This window comes from Pelmatolapia mariae, linkage group LG7 (assembly GCF_036321145.2).
Source record: "Pelmatolapia mariae isolate MD_Pm_ZW linkage group LG7, Pm_UMD_F_2, whole genome shotgun sequence".
NCBI lineage: Eukaryota > Metazoa > Chordata > Actinopteri > Cichliformes > Cichlidae > Pelmatolapia > Pelmatolapia mariae.
In genome coordinates this window covers 6,171,389-6,194,648 of record NC_086233.1, presented here as the reverse complement: position 1 = coordinate 6,194,648, position 23,260 = coordinate 6,171,389, and the positions used below count along the sequence as shown (strand labels likewise).

Here is a 23,260-nt window from a genome sequence, read left to right as displayed (position 1 = left end):
ACAATAGCAGTGATAAACTCAGCATTCACAATGTCTGCAGTAGTTGTGTACCAGTGGCATGCCATCACATGAGCAAGAATCTGTTCTACGTTTTTAACAGCTGCCGAAAGCCATGTTTATATTACATTTCATCTGTGGTCATGAACCCATTCTTCTTTAACAGTGTTTATTATTTGTCGTTCCTGCTAAGCAGAGCTAAGAGCTTCTCTTAACAGTACAGCAGAGAGTGCTTAAGCCAGGGTGAGATCAGCAAATTTATGGATGCCATTGGAGTTTAGTACTTGATGTTTTTCTTTGCATTGTACTGTGCAACTTATTTCAACTTCTACTTTTACTTTATACAGAATCACTGAGGAAAGCAGCCTTGCAGAATGATTTATGTAGAAATATTTGGAATCAATTTAGCAGAAACGGGTTCTAAGCACACAGATGAAAACAGCATCCTGAAGTTTTGAAAAACATTTAGATGACTTTTTTCACACTGTGAAAGAGATTTGCACACAACACCCCATATTTTCTAAGTAATACATATAATTAGTCTTTTATTATAAATATTATAAATAAAGCTTTTATTTCACGCTTATTGGCTACTGGATGCAAATATCTAACCATCCTCATCACCAGTAACTCTGTGCATTTAGACATGTAGACGTGTTCAAACCAAGCATCGGGTGATTTAAGTGATTTTGAACGGCGACATTGTTGTTGGTGCTGGTCTGAGTATTTGAGAAGCAACTGATCTACTAGATTTTCCCGCACAACCACCTCTAGAGTTTACAGAGAATGGTCTGGAAAAGGGAAACTATCCAGTGAGCAGCAGTTCTCAAGAAAAAAATGGAACAGTAACTCAACAAAACACTCATTACAAATAAGGTATGCAGAATTCTCTGAATTCACATCATGTTAAACCATGAAGAAGATGGGCTACAACAGCAGATGATCACACCCGGTGACATTCCTGTGAAGAACAGGAAACAGACTCAACAAAAATTAAACAATAGAAGATCTGATAAGTCTTCTTACAATCCAAATGCTTACACATTTGGATTGTAAGGTCAAGATTTGGCATAAACATGGTGATGGTAGTGTAGGAAATGTTTTCTTGGCAATGCTTTAGGCCCCTTAGTACCAACTGAGTATTGCTTAAACACCTACCTGAGTATTGTTGCTGAACATGTCTATCCCTGCTTTGGATGATTGCTTCCAGCATGACAGGATGCCATGTTACAAAGCTTAAATCATCCCAAACTAGTTTCTTGAACATGGCAATGGTAAAATGGACTGACACTTAGGCAGCAGCTTTCTACTCAACTTGAGCGCTAAAAGAGCTTTCTACTAGAAGTCTCAGTCACCCAATCACACACACATTCATACAGTGCTTTTATCTAAACCACAGCCACCCCAATCAGTTCAAATGGCCTCCACAGTCACCAGGTCTCAGTTCTAAGGATAAAGGGGAGTCCGACCCAGTACTAACAAGATGTAAACTGGCCTGTTATTGTAAATGAGTATTTTGATACCTAATTAAAAAACAGTTATGTACTGTAATCACTTAGGAATAAAAGCAGTATCATGACAAATGGAAAATCACTTTCATAAAGTCCATATGTACCTAAGTTATTCAAAGTGCCCAGTGGGATGCTGGTTTAGCTTAGTGGGTGAGCAAGTGACCACCTGCCCAGAATTCCCCATGTCTGACCTGTGACCCTTTGCTGTGTCTTCCCCTCTGTCTGTCTTCACTGTCACTATCCAGTAAAGGCAAAAATGCCCCCCAAAAATATAGATTAAAAAAAGAATGTGCACACTGGTTAATTATGCTACACAACTAATGATTTACCTTGGAGATGCTACCTTCATCGAGTCAGGTTATAGGACATTAAGTGGCACAAGATACAGAGATTGCAGTTCTGAATGGTTTCCTTAGCAACAACTATAATTGGCTTCTTCAACAAAGCCAGTGAATGTGAACATGGTCACCATGTGCTCAGGATCAACTTTGTGCCAGTTTCAATCAGGTTGTTGCTGTTGTTTACCTTCACTACAGCTATAACACATCACTGTAGCATCACGTAGGAATAGGTTGCATCCAACATGTCAGATTGCAGACATTAGTACACTCATTACCCGCTGCGTTAATATTGCTGACCTTTATACCTAGTGGCACATTAGATCAATACGATATCACTGTGCAAGATACATGATGCAAATACACTTTCACTCATGGAGGTTTTCAGCTTGCAGAACGCAAACACTGAAGGAATAAGCTGCTGTAACAGTGAAGACCATTTTAAAGAGAATTTATCTTTTTTTTTACTTTCCAGACTCCCTGCAGTTTTAATCAAGGCTGAAATTTGAATGCAAATAAGTAGGAAATAAGAAGAATCCTGTTGACGAGTTTAATATAAGCACATATTTAATTTCTTTACTGCTTTCATCTAAGCAATCTTAAGATTTACCACTTATTTTTGCCCCTATGTTTTGTTTTATTATCCATGTGTCATATTACTTTATCCCCCTGAATCTGAGCAAACAGAACAGCTTTATACACTCAAGAATTCTGCTACTTCTATTAGCAGGTCCATCATGATCCCAGTGACCCAGTTCCTCTGACAGCCATGAATTAACACTGTCTTCATCGTGTTTGACAGATGATGTGATGATGTGCTGTAGATCATAAACCTTTCCTTCTCCCTACTGTCTTTTATCATATGATTCTGTTAGTTTCAGTAACAATGAGCAGTTCTTTCTCCAGAACTGGGCATGCATATAAAATAGTTTTCTTAAAGCCTAATTTGACCTTTTTCTTACCAAAACCTAGTCACAGTTTACATTTTGTGGGTAAAACCTCTGTATTTATAATCACGAAGGCACCTCTGAGTTCTGAATTTTGACTCTCCAAGTGAGTGCTTTTAATTTTTTTCTTCTAAGCCTGTCACTGGTAGTAAAAGTAGATGAGTTAAAATACCTAGGGTCAGCCATCAAAGGCAACAGGCAGTGCACAAGAGAGGTGAAGAAGAGAGTGAAGGCTGGGCGGAGTGGGTGGAGACGAGTGTCAGGTGTGATTTGCGACAGACGGATGGCAGCAAGACTGAAAAAGGTTTGCAAGGTAGTGAAATCTGCTATGATGTATTGCTTGGAGATGATACAGACATTAGGAAGAGCTGAACATGGTAGTGTTGATGATGCTAAGATTTTCATTGTGAGTTCCCAGGATGGACAAGACTAGAGATGAGTGCATCAGAGAAACAGGTCCGGTTGATCAGCAGTTTGGAGATAAAGTTATAAATGCAAGGCAGAACCAGCTCCCACTACTTTTAAGATTAGCCTTAAAACTTTGCTTTATAGCATATAGTTAGGACTGGATCAGGTGACCCTGAATCCTTCCTTAGTTATGCTGCAAAAGGCCTAGTCTGCTGGGGACCTCCCATTATGTAGGCGAGAAGGAAAGGGGCAGCCTCCCTGCCCCCCAAGCATGGTTCTGTTTAAAGGGAATTTTTCTTCCCACTGTTGCCAAGCTTGTTCAGAGGCCGACATGTGATTGTTGGGGCTTTAATTTACAATATAAAAGCACCTTCAGGCGACTGATACACTATATAAATACAGCTGAACTGGGCGATCCACCGTGGCATCACATAATGGTGCCGAAAGAAGGAAAAGGAGCAAAACCTGTTACTAAAATAGTTAATTATTTAGTTAAAAAAAATGTGGATTTAGATACTTTAAAAGTTTCTGCTGTTTATGTAAAAGGCTTGTTTTATTTTTATTTTTTTAGCCTCCTCCATATGATTCGAGACATCTTTGAATTGCACATGTTCCCATGAGCACCTATCAAATGAACACCCAGCTTAAACATTAAATTCAACACTCAAATTATAATGAAAAAACTTACTTTTGAACCTATGAAAATAGAGGGACAACATAAAAAAAATCCCCACTTAATGCCATGCAATATTAACAAATTAATGGTGTGACAAGGCACTTTAATCCCATTTTATTTGCTTCACTTGAAATTCAGTGTGGTGGTGTACAACAGTAAAGACATGCCATGTCATAATAAGACGGGTAAAACATAAAGCTTTCTGAATATGTCGACAAAGCTCTGCATGACACGGACGTTAGAAGTAGAGCAGAGTCAGCACTATGATTTGTGAAATGAGGCAGGTAGAACATAGTCCTCGTGTGCGCAGCTCTGCACTTTGCAAGCAGCTGGGATGAACTGAAAGCAGAAAAAAATGATCTACAATATGTGTCCCCGACACAGTGCCTGGCTTGTGCTCTCAGCTGGCACAAATACAAAGCGTGCAGCTTGTTCTGCTGTGCTCTGGCTTTGATGTGCCAAATAGGTGATGCATTTGTTTCGATATTTCACACCCAAAATCCTGCTTTTAAAAAAACTGAAACACAATGAAGCTCAGAATATCTTTATTTTGTACTCAGATCAACCGTGTTAGATTTCGAGGCTTACCGTGTTCCTTCCAATCCCACTTCTGCTCAATATTTGAATTTTTTTTAAAATACTGAAAACACTGTTGTTCTTTGATCTAGTGGCTTCATCCAGTTACATTTGTTACAGCCCTTTCTAAAGCCACAGGGTGTCTCAGCTTGTCAGCTTCTCGTGCAGGGTGCAATCAACGCGCCAAGGCCTCAGCGCTATACAGCTGGTGGCAGTTAATTAGATTCAGGAGCTCCACTAATCAGTAAGCTCACTCCTCACTAAAGGAAGTTGACAATTATAATTAAAAAAGGTCAGAGAGGTTCTGATTAATATAATTGTCTGAGTTGTGGTTTCTAGGTTTTTTTTTTTATGTGACTATACATAAAGGAATTACAGGTACACCTAAAAAGTTTCTAATAGCTGCAGGGATTTAAGGGGTGGCGTATATCAGTGCAATCAGTGCAGAAGTGGATGTTAAAGCAGTACAACATGCTTCCTGTCAGCCCACCGCTTCTCTTTGTATCCTAATTCATACATAGGCTAATATATTTATTCCTCCTGTCAGAATTAGACTCCAATTCCTGCCAAAGTCATTATCTGGACAACATTGTGTTCATTTTCATTTGGAAAAAGTTACAATGAAGGATAACTCTAGCCACTGTGTTGCTTGACTAATAAAGTAGCTAGACAGGATTAATCTTCCATTTTTACTTCTAATATCTTTTTAAAGACTTTATTTTATTTTATTAGATAGTGACAGTTGAACAACCAGAAGGTAAGATAGTGATGGATGACATGCAGTAAATGGCCTGCGGTGGAAGACAGAATTAAACTCAGGCTTCTGCTGTGAGAACAGAGGCTCTGCTACATGGAGCACACTCTAACAGGTACTCTGTAGTAGAGCTGGGCGATATATCGAGTTTTTAAAAAAATATCGATATATTTTTATACGAGATATAAGATGTGACAATATCCTTTATATCGATATAGTCTATGTTACGTTATAATTATAGTTGTGGAGCCACAAGTTTGCCTCTCTTTCGTCCACTTTTGTCTTTACGCAACGTTACTCGGCCTCGCCTCTCCTTCACTGAACACAACTCCCCCTCCTCCCCCATCGCTTCACCTGCAGGCAGCGACAAGATGGACACGGCAAATCTCCCTTAACGAGTTACTGCGCATCGCCCCGTGCGTGGGGCTGGACGGCGTCAACGTGTTAACGAGCTAACCACGCTAACGAGCTAGCCACGCTAATGCCATGCAGCCCAGAGGCGCTGCACAGCCTAAAATCCTTTCATTCTCTCAAAAGTTGACAGCGCGCCTTATGTATGAATTCTGGTTGTGCTTGATGGCCGCGAACCGATTTTATGTGGTACACAGCGCTCAGCAATCTGTCAAAAAATGTTTTAGTACGACTTTGGTAAGCTACGGAGCTGCACCGCTTGATGGATTGTCGGAGCATTACAGCTACCGAGGAGCCTCGCGTAGTAATACGTACTGTGCTTCAACGTAATATTACCGTAATGTGTATAAGGACCATAAATGGCACCTGTTAAGAGACGTGGTTACAAAGAGGATTTCAAACTCAAGGCTGTCAGTAACGCAGTGAACTTGGGAATAGAGCAGCTGTGAAATCTGTCTCTTTGTTATTATGCTCAGCGTCTTTTAGTTTACATTTTGACTTCACAATTGTGAGCTTTTTGTTATGCACAAAAACAACATTGTTTTCTTTTATTTATGGAGCATTATTATTTAATAAATGCTCATAATTTATTTTTGAGTAATTTTTTCATGTACATCTATGCTCTATGTTAATAAAAGTGCCTGTGTGACATCTGGGACACAGCTTTAACTAAGAACTCTCTTTTTGTTCTTACTTTATGGCTTTAAAAAAAAAATCGAGCTATATATCTTATATCGCCATCCAGCTAAAAAATATCGAGATATGAATTTTGGGTCATATCGCCCAGCCCTTGTCACGATCCTGGGTCTTATGACCCAGTGTTTTGAGTTTTAGTTCTTTTGATGTTTATAGTGTATGTTTAAGCTTATTAGGTTTCCTATGTTCACTTGCTTATTAGTTCCCCCTTGTGTTTTCAACCCCTGTGTAGTCTCCCTTGCTCTTCGTGTGTTTCATGTCTGTGTGTCTTATGTTGTCATGTCTGCGTCTCATTATATTTCCTGTTTTATTTTGAAGGGGTCCTGTGTTCCTGTGTTCCTATGTTCAATGTTTTTAGTTTTACTCTCTCCTTGTGACATCATTATGTTCATGTGTGTCAGCTGTTTTCTCCATGTGTTCCCACTTCCCTCATTATCCTCCTGTGTGTATTTAGTCCGTGTGCTTTCAGTCATTCCTTGTCATGTCGTTTGCTCATCCACATCTCAACTTCAGGTATCCATGTCAGTTCACCATGTTTAAGGTTTTTCATGTTTAGTTTTAGTTCACCCAGTTTAGGTTATTGTTTAGTTTCACCAATGCCCTTTTGTTTGTACCTTTTTTTGCTAGCCTCAATAAACGGCTTGTTTTTTTGTTATATCCATGCCACGTTCAGTTTTTGGTCTGCGTTGAGTCCTCTTTTGCAAACACATACAGTCTGCCCCAGCCAGACTGTGACAGCCCTACTCTGTAGCACACCGTGACTTTTACTTTACCTCATATGTTTTTTTTTTTTCTTTCTTTTTTAATTCTGAAAAAAATGCAAGCTTGAATTTGCCTAATTCAGTGGAACTGCATAGGTGGTAGAAAATTGATAGGTTAATGGATTTTGCAAAAAATGACTGCATGATTTTGAAGACAAGAAGAAAAACGTGAAGGATTTCAGAAAACACAAGTATAGAAATAGCAGAGTATATTTATATACTATATATGCACTTTATATAGTATATAAATATACTATATAAAGTGCCTCTAGACACTAGATACATAAAGTTGACATTACAGTATAAAACATGGATGCAGTGTAAAATGAAGTGACTATAAAAGTGCCTAAAAGCCTGCATGGCGATAGCTGTGGTTTAAAAATAAAATACTACTGCTCCTATAGAAGTCTGAGATCTCTATAAACACTTTTAATGCCAAGTTTTTGGGCCCAGTCGCTCTTTTTTTAGGTCAAATTGAACAAAAAATTGAATCTATTTTGCAACTATTGATTATTCCATGTTTCAAAAAAGAGAACTACCTGTGCTATGAATCTCCACACTTGACCGCTAACACTTTAGGGCAGACAAGTTGTTAGCCAAATGAGTTTGCAGTTTCACTGTCAGTTCATTCAACCATACTGAAATCTCGTGTTTTGGAACTAACATGGTGACAACAGAAACGCTCATTTTGAGGCTTCAAAACAATATTTTACAATGTCTCTCTGTCCACCTGTCTATGCTCTGTATACCTGTCTATGATGTCTATGTTACCTCAGCCATTTAGTTAAAAATGAATAAGAAAAGAAATGCATGGTGTTTTAGACCTTTGTTTGAATGCAAGGTTTCAAAGAATTCCAGGCTGTGAGGCCATTAATATTCTACAGTAAACTGAATTCATTCGCGTGAAGTAAAAGCAGAGGTGCTACATGCTGAAAATCAGATATTCATAGAAAAAAAGTATTTCAAGTGGAAATAGAAGCAGCTCTGATAGTCAGCAGAGATGAGATTGGATCCACTGTCATCCCCAATAATGCATTACTGCCATGGTAAAAGAACAGTGATGATGGAAATGAAAGAATTAGCGCTCATGCTTAATACAAATGGCTAAATATAATAATTATTATGCACCTGGCAACAGCTTAACACCCATAGTAAGAGTAATTAAGAGATTGGTGTGTTTTGACAAACTGATTTTGTTGATTGCTGTTTTGTTGCTCATTGGATGCTTTTAATGACAAGCACTTTGCAAATCTGGTCCTGAAAGGTGCCATTTGGATACATCTTTATTACTTTTAATCGCAAATGAGCCACAAGGCATCTTCACGAGTCCCATCAACCACTCGTTGCACAGGAAATGGTGGAAAAAAGCAATGCATTTCAGATTGTGAAACAGAATGCTTTACCAACAGGAAGCACATCAGCAGAAGAGATCAGAGTTAGATTTTCACTGCCCAACAATGCAAATGGATTGTCCTGATAGAAGCCTTGGCAGAGGCGTACTCCTGCCTCTGAACCAATTGAAGCTTAAAACCCCAAAGTGAACACACAGATGGCTGCTTTTATTGATTTGGACTAAATCTCTCTTTGATGAGGCGTTGTTTAAATCAGCAAAACACTTAAGGCCGCCCAACCGTTCAGAAAGGCTGACTTGTTTTGAGGCTCAGAATGAGCAGAAATTGAGGTTTAAAGAGGGCCTCCAGCACTTTGAGACTTGAATGCTCCTGCCAGTTTCATATGTTTAATTTAACATACGTTATTTTGACAGTCACTCACATTTGCATGTACATATAAACCACATTACCCCTTGTTAAGCGAACACTGTACAGAAATTGAATAATGCAATATTTAAATACTCAATTTTTTCTGGAAATGTCAGCGTATTAGCCTAAGAATCATCCTAACAGACCCTTAAATATCTGTACAGACTTATGTGTCTTGCAGGTATCTTGCAGCTATTGAACTATTTGACTGGATGTCCAAAATTTCATGACACTCCATCCAAGAGATTTTTGTAAGATAAATGGTTGATAAAGGAGAAACATCAGTGGTTACAAAAGTATCTAAAAGACTTTGAGCCTAACAAAGGCTGCAAACAAACAGCTAAAAGCTAATAGCACAATCCAAATAGAAGCATGGCTCAACTAGCAGTTGTTCAAAACCACAAAGCTTTTACACAGTGTATGAACTTTTTTCCAAGTTTTCTTTTTTTGTATTGTTTGTTTTCTCTACCTCTTCCTTTCTTTCTTTGAAGCTGTCCACATCTTGTGAGAATGTTGCTTTTGTGAGACCAAATTAACTGTATACTAAGCAGTACCTCGTTAATCAGGACCTCTGCCTCGTAGTATGCAAAGTTTCTCTTTATCTGTCTTTGTTCTGTGATGGCTGAAACAAGCTTGCAATCAGAGCCTTTTAAAAGGAAGTGGTACATTATATATGGTTGATTTGGGGGTGCTAATGTAAATGAGACTGGGTCTGTAGTAGATCAGACATATCTTTCTACAAACCATTTAATAATCATTTTTAATGTGAATCCTTTAAGACACAGGGCTGTCTAAACATAGCCTTCTCTCTCTCTGCTTCATTTTGCAGTTCATTAACAGCTCTATACATCCTGATAATAACCTTAACCCTTTATCACCTAAGTATCACACGGGCTGCCTGGACTTATTTGGTCATTTTGGCTGTAGAATCACAAAATAATGGGCATCTTTTAGGAAACATTTGAATTTTTTCCACAGCCCAAAATGACTGAGACGTTCGGTAATGTGAAGCGCACATGGTAACATCTAGGTGGGGCCGATTCTTGTGAAATAGGCCTGCCATTCACTACTCTAACTGATGTTAACTGTTAGGGGACTTTCTACTCTGGCTCATTATTATTGGTTTTGCTTTTGCTCCTCCAGTGCATTACCATCTCTGTGGTTGCATGCATTAGTGGTGAAGAGTGGATACCAAGGTCCCTATGCCTCTGAAGAAATCTGATTATCGCCCTCTGTTTAGTCTCTGAACAGAGCAGACGCCAATCAGGGGCACATAAAACACTGTCATGATGATTTCTGTTTAGTCCTGTATACTATCCAGCACACCTACACAGACAATAACCTGCAATTACACTATTGTACTGATGTAAGCATCACCAGGAGAGCAGCAATAATTATTTTTGCGTCCTACACTGAAGCTTAATATCTTCGTCTATAGATATCTGTATATAACTGACACATGCTAGCTGAATAGAGGCAGTGTTAGTCAGCTGGTTGGATAAATGTCCATGTGATTTGATACAAATTTTCATCTTCTAGGAAAGATCAGTTCTGATCATCTGTTGATCTTTAAATTCTTTTCGTTTTAACCAATAAGACTATAGTCTCGGGCTTGACTGGTCAGGTGTTTGGTTAAAATGTACTCATCTGACCAAATTATAACAGGCCATTAATCATCAGTGTCAGGAACAGAAATCAGCCAGGCCAGGTCATTGTTTTGTAAGATATAAAAATATGCTTCTGGAAAATGATGTAAATAACTGACCATTGTTTTGTTTTTGAACTGTTGGTTCTGCTTTTGTTTGGTAAGACAAAATATGTGAGGTAAAGGTGGGAGTACAGCAACTCATTTTCAGTTAGCAGTTTTTAAATCTTTCCAGTAGCGGAGCATTTTATTTTGAAAGGAGAGAAGATCTCATAACTTATTGCAATTTGGTAGAAATTGTAACATTGAGGCTACGTCCACACGTACACGAGTATTTTTGAAAACGGAGATTTTCCGTTTTCGTTTTAAAAAATAATCCCGTCGCAGAAAATGAAGGAAAACGCTGCTAGGAACATGCCAAAGCAACAGGTGGCGATATATTCCTAACCGTGTAGAAATGTTGGCCAATCAGAAGTCTAGAAGCCACGGTGGGAGATAGTAAACAAAGATGGGGCATAGAAGCAGAACCGAGTCCTATGTGTGGAGGGACAGTAACTGTGTGTGTATATGTAAGCATTTAAACACTGCAGAGAGGACAATTAACAGTAACAGTATTGTAGAAATTCATTTCACCGAAACAATAACGTGGCGCACAGTGTGACGTCAAAAATGGCGCACACCTTTGACGCTGCGTTTTCGCCGTTTTCCTCGTCCACACGTAAATGCAAAAATGGAGTTTTCAAAAATATCCACCCTGGCAGGCGTTTTTAAAAATCTCCATTTTTTAGTGACCGAAAACGCCGTTTACGTGTGGACGAAAGGTGCAAAGGCATAGAAAAATCTCCGTTTTCAAAAATACCCAGGTACGTGTGGACGTAGCCTGAATCATTTATCATTAAAATAATATTTTGTATCAAAGAGATAAAAAATGTGTTTGTGTATGCTGTTAGTTGCAGTTCTCAGAATTAAAATCAGAGTAGTCAGAAATCTGTATTGGTTGGTCACATGGTCATTGGTTGGTCAACTGGAACTGACCAAGAAAACTGCAGTCAGTGTCTCTCTAGTTAAGTTCATAAGTTGAAAATTGGAAGACAAACATTAAATTTTCCACATCTGTGGAGTCACCCAAAGGTTAATGTAAAATTTGGCAGTAAGTAAGTAAGTCTATGATCTGGTTTGATTCTGAAGCAGAAGAAAATTGTTTGTATTGTGAGTTCAGGTCTTCTAGCTTTCTGCTGCCTCACCATGGATATTTAATGCTCAACATAGAAAAAAATGATTTGAGATATATATATATATATATATATATATCAAATCATATTATAAATAATGAATTATCAAAGCTGTTTCTTAACTTTGTTTTTCACAAAATTCTTTTGATTTTGAACGACTTCCAAAGCAACAATTCTGTGCATGTGTGATAGCTTATCTAACTTCAGTAGGTTATATTAAAACTGTATTTAGATCACATGTTTTATTTTGTCACTTACACACACATTCACACATAATATAAACACAATTAATCAGTCTTAGTGTTTTTGAACATTTGAGCACGGCTTGTCGTAAACATCCAGGAGCGCAATAATCCAAGTGTGCAGTAACCAGTACTCTAAATTCTGACGTTTCATTTGACACTGAATCTTAAGTTAAATATTTGTAAACAGATCAAAGAAACTAGCCTATATATCCATATATATTACTGCTGATATCACAGAAAAACGTGTAACACCGCTCAGCCATCTAGCGGCTTCCAGGGTCCTTAATCGAATGTGCTTTACATGTTTTTGCTCACTACTGACTTCTTGCCTTTGAATATATTCTCTCCCACTGCTGGTAATGCAACTTCAGAATGCATTTTGGTGGACCGGCGTGTCTATTACATGTTTTGCCGTGATACTGGGTTGCAACAGCTTGATGCTCAGGACTAAAACAGTAAAACTGTGGCTGTGTCTAACACCTCCCCATCTTGGGTGTACACAGCAGATAGTGGATTGGTCAGGACGGTGAAACACAATCTTTATGTTGGAAATCCTCAGCAGTATAAAGGAGCTTGAGGTAACTGTGGGATCTGGGATAAACTTGAATTGAGTTGAATTAGAAGTAATTGGCTGTGCAGCTCTCTTGCTTTGGGGACACACATACGGATCCTTAAACTCAACTCAAACAACTGAAGGTAACACACACAGCTTTCATTTGTTAATGTTAATCATACATATCAATCTGTACGTCACTCTGGCAACTCAGCATATGAATTTTTGTAATCTGTATTTTGTGTTCTTGGGTGTTTGCTGAAATGTTGAAAAATAAACCTGAATCTGTGCTGTTTGTTAAGCACAAGGCTAATAGATATGTGACAGACTCATTTCATTTAGAAAAATTGTGAATTCTTTTACAGTCGAAATTTTTTTTTTGTTGACTGCAACTTCATGGTAATCAGCTGAGGAAGAAGCCAATGTTATAACCAATTTATTGAGTTTTGTAAAGTTTCACACTGTCAATAAGTGATCTTAGCATTGAGTCATCTTATTAAACTCTTCTATGTACAGTTGACCTCACTCCAGGGAGTACAGTTCAATAAGCTGCTACGTTCAAGTCAGCAGTGGGTCAATAAGAGAGAATAGCTGTGGTGAAAGGGTGGAATGGCACAGGAGTGAGGGTTTAAGGGGAAGAATGGGGATAATATCCTCTAAAACACTCTTGAAGTGTCAAGCAGTAAAGAGTTGTAGATGGGGTGGTGTAAAAACAGATGGCGTGCGTAGGAACAGGGTCCAGTTGAGAGGCAGGGGAAGACTTTGGCTCAAGCTTGTTTTGATGCATCCAGCTGATAGAGGTATTAGATTGGGATCCAGGATGTCTGGAGGCTAGGTCAGTGCCCCGAGGTCTTTGTTGCACTGCTCAAACCAATCCCAAATAGCTTTTGTGGTGTGACAGGAGACATTATCCTGCTGGAGTAGGTTGCTGAAAGTGTTGAGGTAGGTGATGCGTGTCAACGTAACATTCGCTCGTGAGCCAGGACCTGAGGTTTTCTGAGCACAACGTTGCTTTGTAAGAGGAAGATCAGTGTTATTCACCTCACAGAGAAGAGAGGAGACATTAACTTTATTGGGCTCATTCGAGAAAATCATCAGAGATTTCTAAACCAAATTTCCAATAATGCTATGTTGCCTGGCAACAATACCTTGAAAATGCAATCAAGGGTGTAATGAACCCTAACCTATTTCTCCTAACATTTAATCAATCACTCTTCTTAGAAAGCATGAAAAATAAAGCTTTTCTGCTTTCGGCTGAACATCGTTCCCATGACTATAACTTGTATCTCTAGTTCACGCATTTATTACTTCTAGGCTGGACTACTTTAATTCATTATTTTCAGGATGTCCTAAAAACTCCCTGAAAAGCCTTCAGTTGATCCAAAATGCTGCAGCAAGAGAACTGAAAGGGACTAGAAAGAGAGAGCAGATTTCTCCTATATTGGCTTCCCTTCACTGGCTCCCTGTTGAATCCAGAATTGAATTCAAAATCCTGCTCCTCACATACAAGGTCTTAAATAATCAGGCCCCATATCACCCCATTAGAGCACTTTGCTCTCGCACTGCAGGCTTACTTGTTGTTCCTAGAGTATTTAAAAGTAGAATGGGAGAGAGAGCCTTCAGTTTTCAGGCCCCTCTTCTGTGGAACCAGCTTCCAGTTTGGACTCTGGAGACAGACACTATCTCTACTTAAGATTACTCTTAAGTAGAGATAGGCTTAAAACTTTCCTTTTTGCTAAGGCATATAGTTAGGGCTGGATCAGGTGACCCTGAATCCGCCTTTAGTTATGCTGCAATAGGTGTAGGCTGCTGGGGGATTCACATGATGCATTGAGTGTTTGTTCTTCAGTCACCTTTCTCACTCTGACTCTCTTCACAGCATGTCTTCTATCCTGTCTTCCTTCTCTTACCCCAACCAGTCGCAGCAGATGGCCCCGCCCCTCCCTGAGCCTGGTTCTGCTGGAGGTTTCTTCCTGTTAAAAACTAGTTTTTCCTTCCCACTGTGGCCAAAGTGCTTGCTCATAGGGGGTCATATGATTGTTGGGTTTTTCTCTGTATGTAATATTGTAGGGTCTACCTGACAATATAAAGTGCCTTCAGACGACTGTTGTAGTGATTTGGCGCTGTATAAATAAAATTGAATTGAATTGTATCTGTCTCTCCTGGTTTTAGTGTTCAGTGTAAGACAATAAAACAGTAATGTTAACATTCAGAGGCAGAAACTGTTGTGTGACAAAAAAATCAAGTCATTTATTAAATGATTAAAAAGGTCATTGTGCATCTCTGTTTCATGTTAGCAGTACATTTGAGCATGAAAAGGTTATGCAAATAAGGGTGGAATTTTATTTACATTTTTTATTTAATTTTGTGCACGTGACAAAATTTTCTGAGCAGACCACAAGTTTCTTACAAAGCTACTCTTGTTACATGTAAAAACATAAAAGTCTGAGACAGCAGCACTCGATCTCTAGCAATATAATAATCTAGTAATTACTTTCTAATAAGTCTTATTAAAAACAACATGAGTTTGAGTTCATAAAATGTGTTTCTTATTAGAGGCAAAAACAAGGAAAAAGCAGACTATGCATTGATGTGGGTCTAGCACACATGAGCACCTACGGCCCCTCATTCATCATTTCCGAGTTCAAATACCAAACTTAAGGCTTCACAACACCTCAATAACCAATGGGTGATGTCACAGTGGCTTCACTTTTACACACAGTGTATATTATCTGATCGTTATTCTGCACCACATGGGTGTGAAAGAATAAGGCATCACAGCTGGCTCATTCTCATCTTACACAATCATATAAAAATCATTGAAAAAAATTAAACTTTTTGGTATAGCCCACGTTTAAATCTTTGATCTTTTTAAACAATGTTTAACATATCAGTTTGAAATAGTGTCCTATGCTCATGGTTTTGACTAAGACTTGACCTGAACGTGACATGAAGGTTAAATAGGCTTTATAAGTAAAACTGGACTGGATCTCCTTGTTTTTTCTCTGTTTGAATTTAGCCGTTGATCAAAAGTTGAAAGTTGTTGTTGGGAACAACTCTTCACAAAGGATGAAAGGAGAGGAAAAGAGATATTCCCTTAACTTTGCATGAACATGAACCTGCCTTTTTTTTTTCTTTGTCATAGCAGTGATGACAACATCTGGATAGCTGCTACAATGAAACAGCATTACAGGACATTAGAGCTGCTTAATCATACCTGCCAGTAAGAACTTCATAATGGGTGAAGCAGCTTCTCACGCAGTCAGCCTGCAAATCTTCCACGACAGGGGAGATATGTCACACAGCCATCCTGCTGTCATGGAACATATTTGATCCTGTGCCCATCTACCTGTAAGCAACCCTTACTTGCACCATCTCTATGAATAAATCCACTAAACTCTTCCTTCCTGGATTGGGACTTCTCTCATGAGGTCAAATATAAAGTTTTAACAGTGTAACCAGTTACAGAAAAACACCAGTTAACAACTAAACTAGCTAGTAGTAACTGAGAATGTATACACAAACATAAAAATAGGTGCATCCCTGCCCGGATGAAGCAAATTGCAAATTATTTAAATGTTTCTCGTCCATTCCCAACTCTTTTTCACAGAGGTAACATGTGAGTCATAGAAGTGCTCGTGGGAGTCATAATTTAATTGGTTTATCTTGCATATAATTATCCTGAATGAAGCTACACTGGAAACCAGGCATGTGTGAATTAGTGCCTCACCTTCCACAGAGATTGGATCTCACAGCACAGCACCTATGTGTACATATTAGTAATAAATCTGTTTTGCATTGCAGAATCATAGCACATGATGGATGAAGAAATTAGTTAGGTTAATCCTGCTTTTGCATTTTATTGCATTCAATACCATTAACATACATTAAAAGAAGTTGAAGCTTGACTCCAAATATATTTTAAAATCTAAAAAGATATCTTTTTGTTGGACTGTTCTCATGGGCAGACAGAAGCAGTTTTAGCAAGTACATAAGAGACGGCAGGAAAGAAAAAAAAGCTTGGTGATTGCATCACTAATCTTGCCCCCACAGCTGGTTCCATTATGGAGGTCCAGCATGGAGCAGGCTGCACACTTAAAAATAGAGATACAGGAGAAGTTCAGTTTGAAACTAAGAAGCATGCTTTTCAATCTAACAGGCACACAGGCCAGCAAGAGCACAGGGGTGATTTGATCCAAAAGCAGCCTCTGATTTCATGAGCTTTTAGTCTGAGTTCATTACTGTTGGGTAGAACTGTTTTGCTCAGTTCAGTACATATGCTTTTGATATTTAAGCTGGATTTATGTGTCTAATAGTTCAGTATAGTGTCTCCTCAAGCCTTTGAGTAGAAGGTAGAATTACTGGTAATCTCCCATTAACTAAAATGTAAGTTTAACTTCACATTTTGCCTTTGACTCGTCAAACTCATGTCAGTGATAGTTGTGGGTAAGTGTGAAGGGATAAAGTCATCTGCACAGTTCATCCAGCTCCTTTTTTGTTGTCTTTACAACAGAGACATGCATGAAACAGAACAGAAGTTCACTCTAAGTGGGACAAGTTAAAAAGAAAGTGCACTAGTGGAAAATCCATTTTAAAATGCAAAATGCATTGTTTTATTTGATTTTTCTCTCTGCTCATTCAATTAGGATCTCATACATATGCTGAGTGGAAATTTCAGTATAATTAAGAAAGAAAAAAAGTTTTTTGTCTTGAGGTGTGTGCTTTTATTTTGTGTTTGGATGTTTTTTTTGTCATTTTTAATGTATCGTTTCTCTGCAAGTTTACTCAGCCTTAGCCTCTTGAGGGCAAGTACTGTCAGAGGCAGTCTAAGAAAGAGAAATGGCATTCAGACAATTTTGAAAAGAAATCGTTGCAGAATTCGGTAACAGCAAAGTTGAAGGTTATCCTGTCGTCTTTCCCAAAAGAGAGCCAGATGAATTGAAATCATTTGAGCCAATCAGGTTGTTGCACCGATGCATTCACACATTAGAAATTTCTGACTGTTTAAACTGTGTGGTAGGCGTATCTACACATTATTAAAGCAGACTACTGTGAGTATAATTGAAAATTCCTGCTTTTTAGACTTTTGGTTTCATAAAAGCCCTCACAGGGTCCTCGCAAGATAGTCTAGATTGAATGGAGCCGTATTTTATTCAATTTTTAGATACTTTTTACAGACTTCATGAAAATCTTTCAGTAAGTATTAAAGAAATTATAGTACCAATTTCCATCAATCAATTCTGATTTTAAACATGAAACAGCCGGCTGAGAATTTCAGCAAATTTCACTTGATGTTAAATAACAGCAGCTCTATCTGTACTGTATTGTAACAGCCAGTAAATGAAAGATTACAAACAAAAAAGGGGAGACTGATAAAACATCCTTCAACGCCTTAAGAGTGGCGATGTTGCAGAGTTTGTGCACTAGAGCGCAATCCGCAACTTTCCTGTTGGCAACACACATAACCAGCCGATCCATGCAGAGTCAGGTAGAGCATAAAAGATGGGGAATGTTGGGGAAATCACTTTCTTTCATGTGTTTGAAAGAAAACAAATGTTGGCTGAAGCATCGCAATATCGAATTTTTAACTTTGCAAATATTGGTATCAGCGTCAGTCTTCAAAATCTTATATCAGTCAGGCTCTAGGCGTCACCTTCAACCACATCAGAGAGCTGTTTCTTTCGCATGTGATTTTTTTAATGCACCAATCAGCATGCATTACTGTAATGCTAGTGCTTTAAGGGCAAAATTTGCTTCACAGTGAGAAAAACTAAAGGACATGATAATATTTTTTATTTGAATTCTGATTTCAATGCAAAGACTAAATTAAAATGTGGAAGGGTTTTGTTTGTTTGGGGGTTTTTTTGTCTAGAAGCAGGTGTAAATGAATACATAATAATGACAGACTACTATTCATCGCGAACTATCTTGAGAGCACCCCCTGCTGTGCCACTGGCTGAATTGCAGCCAATTACTGTACAACAGGATTATATCGAAGAAAAATGGATATCCTTGAACTTCTCTGATTTTAATACTTCCTGGCTTATTATAATCATGACTTGGATTATTATAATATTACGTTTCATTTCATGCCAAACCCACCAAAGATTTTTTTAAAACAGATTTTATCAGATTTAAATGATATCAGAAAGTTGTACCCAGCTCCAGTCTCCCGCAATTCCCAAAGGGACAGTTGTTTGCTGTGTATCAAACAGTGCACGTGCATTTTTTAGCACTCTAATACAAGAGGAAGTGGGTCAGAGCTCCTCAGAGGAACCAGTGGAAGCTTGAACTTCCGCCTCATCATATATGCTTAATGATGAATTGTAACATGTGTAAAGGATGCGGTTATCTTCAAAAAACAACATATGTGTACACAGACACAAGGACAAGAGGAGAGAAATACACTGAGCCACAGCATTAAAACCACTGACAGGAGGAGAGCAGAAAATTAATCACCTCTTTATAGTGCAATGCTCTGCCGGAAACCCTCAGGTTCCGGCCTACGTGTGGATGTTACTTTGACACGAGCCAGCCACCTAAACACTGACATAGAGCAATCAATATCTGAGAGACTGGCCACTAAAAGGTTTGGAGGAAAAAAGTGTTATTTTCAGACTAATGTAAGTTTGAAGTGTCTGAATCAAAAAGAGGATAATAATAGTTTAATGCATAATGACATCAACTGAGTTGATTTTTCATATGCTGCTGCTTGGCATTCGTTCTAGCCGATGCCACGGAGATACTCACTCAATAAATCACAAAGTAATGTGTCTCCATGTTCCAGCATGCACACTCTCCACACATCCTCTTTTCCTTCTCATCCCTGTTATGCATTCATGCATTCAGATCTCAACAAAGTTGTGGCTGCAGTACATCAGCGTCTAGCAACTGCAGATAGAGTGGAGTGAGTTTAAAATGTGGTGATTTTTTTGAAGCGAACCACACAAATGGCTTAACAAATATCACCAAATACAGTATTTTATATGCAGTTTGGCACGAAATCTGTCTGCTAGCTAAAGGCACAGTAACCGTATTTGAAAATTAAAAAGTTTAGAAAGTTAAAGTCAGATAACTGTGATGTAAGTTTGCTCGATTTTTTTCATCAGACAATTAATGCGTAAATGTTGTGATTCTGAAGTTATGTGGTGATTTTACTGCAAATGACTGACTTTGGCTGAAAGGTTATACAGGACAAGCCAAACGTTTCAGTAATGGGTACTGTAGATCCGGTGTAGGGTAGACTGTGTTTACTGTCCTCTCTGCTAGGTTAAGTTAAAGGTAGGAGTTATTCAATGAAGTGCTTCAGCAACACCGAATTCCACCTTTATATTATCTTTTTACTGGCTAATGGTTTAAAAAGAGCCCACAATGACTCATGTAACATGTGCAAGTCCACAAGGAACAATAAATATCAGAGTTTGCTGCAGCAACACAGGTCAGACGATCACAGCCTGTCCACAAAGAAAAATCTACTGCAGCTTACAGTAGAGAAGATTAAGTGACTTATTTTTCAGTGAGTCATTTCACCGCACTTCACCGCTCCAGCAGATCTTAAGGAGTGCACACCTGCCAAATCCCACTTTAACCCCTGACCACATGGTATTTAAAAGAAAGAAAAAGAGTCAGTCAAACCAAACCAAGATGTGGGAGGCACTTCAGAAAACACGGTGTGAAAGTGACAGCTGCAGGGGTCTGCGAGGCTGCAATGGCTGCAAATGGATGATTCTTAAAACAAACTTTCAAGATTGAAGGACATCATATCAATATGTAGTAAAAGTAACTCTCTAAACTTTCAAATTCATAATTCATTGATTTTACACTTCATTTTATCTCTAAAGGTTTTGCTGAAAAACTTTAAATTTATTGGGTGATCCCAACAGATTGTGTAAAATACAGTAACTAATTTAAGTTGTCGATCCTTATTTCCTTTTGCTGGAGCCATGTCTGCACAGTGATGGCAGTTATGTGGAATTATCGGGTGGGGCTTTCTCTCTGCCTCTCTCCAGGCTGTCAGAGTAAAAGAGAAATCAAAGCAGCACTCCCTTTCAGTCTGCGTGAAGAAGCTGATGGATGCCGCTGGAGCATTTGCAAACAAACACTCACACTCACTTATAGATCCGAAATGTTTTGTGGATTCTGCTGGCACTAATGGATGCAAGCAACAAGTTCACAGTTCACACTCTTAATGCATTTATAGTGAACTGGGAAAATAGTGAAATACAATTATGTGCATGGAGCAAAAAGTTTTTTTTTTGTTTAGACTGACTACTATTGCAAGAATACAATTAAAACGAAAAGGTTCAAATGCTTTTTTCCTCTGAACGTTTCTCTTAATGTGGTGATTGTACAGTTAAGAGCAACCGTTTTTCCTACAGTGGGAGTCTTGCACACACACACACACACACACACACACACACACACACACACACACACACACACACACACACACTGGACGAATAACGTTTGAAAGGGTTTCGTGTATTTTGGGGAAATTGGAGTTTGTTTAGTGCTTTCCTAAAGATAAAAACAAAAACAACAAAAAAAAGCTATTTGTTGGAGCTCCCGGAGCTCATAATAAAATTAAACTGCCACGAGTTAGTGTTGGATATAATATAACTCTATCCTACTTTATCAAAGAGAAGACCGTGGAGCCTTACCTGAGTCCGTGTAACGGGGTCTGGCCAGATCCCTGAAGTAGTAAATGAAATCCAGGCAGTTGTCGTCCTGCACCTCTCCCTTGGAGCAAAGGTCCGAGAGCAGTTCCAGCGCCTTTCGACAAATCTCATCCTCTCTTTCTGCAGGCATTGCCCTCCAGCATCCTTCTGGCTGGTCGGCCACTCCGGCTGATCCTCCACCTCTATCTGTATCCTCCTCTCTCACACACACTCAGTCACACACCACCTCTAACAGCACAAAGACGCACGGCAGGAACCGCGGCTACACCCCTGGATAGCTCCGGTGCGCATCCGTCAAAATCCACTGCAAACCGAATTTCCCGGAGTTTAATTGTTTTTTAAGTAAAATCAGAAGGTTTTGGCCGCGATGTGAGAAGTTTTCACCGGCATCTCTCTCTCTCTCTCTTTAAATCCCCTTTCTCTCCGTGTTGTTAAGCGATGAAAACGCGGCTCCAAATCGGCGCGCGGCTCACGTTGTTCACCTCCTTCTTTTGAAATTTCCTTTTCTCTTTTTTCCCTTTATTCCTTCCTTCTCACCACCACTGTCTCCTAAGCGCTGCTCCGCTGCTGCTGAATCACTACTGAGCCTCCAGGCTTCAGTAGCGCCAGTCAAGGTCTGTGAATGAATGCTCGGCTTTCACTGCACACAATTATTTCTCCACGCACTGGGATGCAAAAAGACAGACAGGAAGTTCTGCCTCCATCAGCGCCCCCCTTCCCACACCAACGAGAAGTCCTTTGAGGAAGAAAAGCCGCCAAGAGATCTGTGCACCTCTTCTTAAACAACGGAAATGTCACGGAATCTCACCCTGGTTATCTCCTTATTCTCTTTTATCTCATGCGTAAAGTCAAAGATTCCTTTCACCAGGTAATCACATGAGTAATGTGATATCCGCTTGCGCTCCTGGGGAGCAGATGTAAGGGGCCCAAACACCTGCGAGGGCCCACATGTACGAGCCTGACCTTTACTGATGGAAGTAATGAAGGGCGAGAACGACGGATAAATGTCACATTAAAGCCTTGGCTAATAACGACCTCCACATCTTAGCCTCATTCTCTGTGTTTAGAAAGTGTTGGAAGAGAACCTTGAAGTATCTACAAAGTATCTCCGGTGCTTATATTATATTATATTATATTATATTATATTATATTATATTATATTATATTATATTATATTATATTTGTTGAGGGTGTTTCAGTTGCAAACTTGGAACAAAACTGTTGTAAAGGAAGAACCCAGAAACTCAGAAAATTAGGGGAGAAAAAATGTATCATAGTTTTGCTTTTGCACTCTGTTCACATGAAGATAATCACAGGAAAAAAACGAATGCAATGTCATATTTTCAGTTTTTCGACAAATTTATTTCAATTTCATGCTAAATTTTGATGGAAACTTGGCTTCTTTCAAGCTTCTTTCTTTCAAAATGACTATTTGGTTCCATGTCAATAGTAGGCAGCTCTTCTCAGTGGAAAACAATTACTGACACCCCACCAACGCAGTACTCTTGCCTAATCTAGGATGGGTTCCATGCATTTCCACCAGCAAAAAGACTGGTATTGGTCAAAAAAGCTAGCAAAGCACCATAACTTTGTAATGCATAGCTGGATCGAGAGAAATGACTGACCCTGTTAAGGGTTACTGCAAAAAACAAAACAACAAATAAAAAAAAGATTAGCCAGTGATTAACAGATGCAGGGGCGGCACTGTGGTGTAAAAAGGTCCTGAATTCAAGTCCACTGGCCAGCAGGGGCCTTTCATGCATCTGCATATCCTACATGCCCATGCTCTCCCACGGTCCAAAGACATACTTGTCAGATTGAGTAGTAATTTTAGATTGGCCATAGTTGTGAATATGGGAATGAATGATTGTCTGTCTCTGTGTGAAGCCCGCAATAGACTGGTAATCTGTCCAGGGTGTACATCTCTTTTTGCCCAGTGACAGCAGGGATAGCATTCAGCAGCACTGAATAAGCAGAACATGATGGATGGATGTACAGATGGATGACAGGTTGTCCCGATTTTTGTTACAGCAGAAATTACCTCAAGTTCTTCTAGTTACTCTACATCAGTT

At 39.0% G+C, this 23,260-nt stretch overlaps 1 protein-coding gene across 1 annotated transcript in view; it reads right to left on the bottom strand.

The window, feature by feature from the left end:
* Nucleotides 1-21,853, bottom strand: part of syt9b (synaptotagmin IXb) — a 52,632-nt gene extending 30,779 nt beyond the window's left edge. Inside the window, exon 1 of the mRNA XM_063477683.1 lies at nucleotides 21,171-21,853. Coding sequence (XP_063333753.1) covers nucleotides 21,171-21,318 — 148 coding nt within the window. The 5' untranslated portion in view covers nucleotides 21,319-21,853. The remainder of the gene's footprint in view (nucleotides 1-21,170) is intronic.
* Between the last annotated feature and the right edge of the window lie 1,407 nt (nucleotides 21,854-23,260).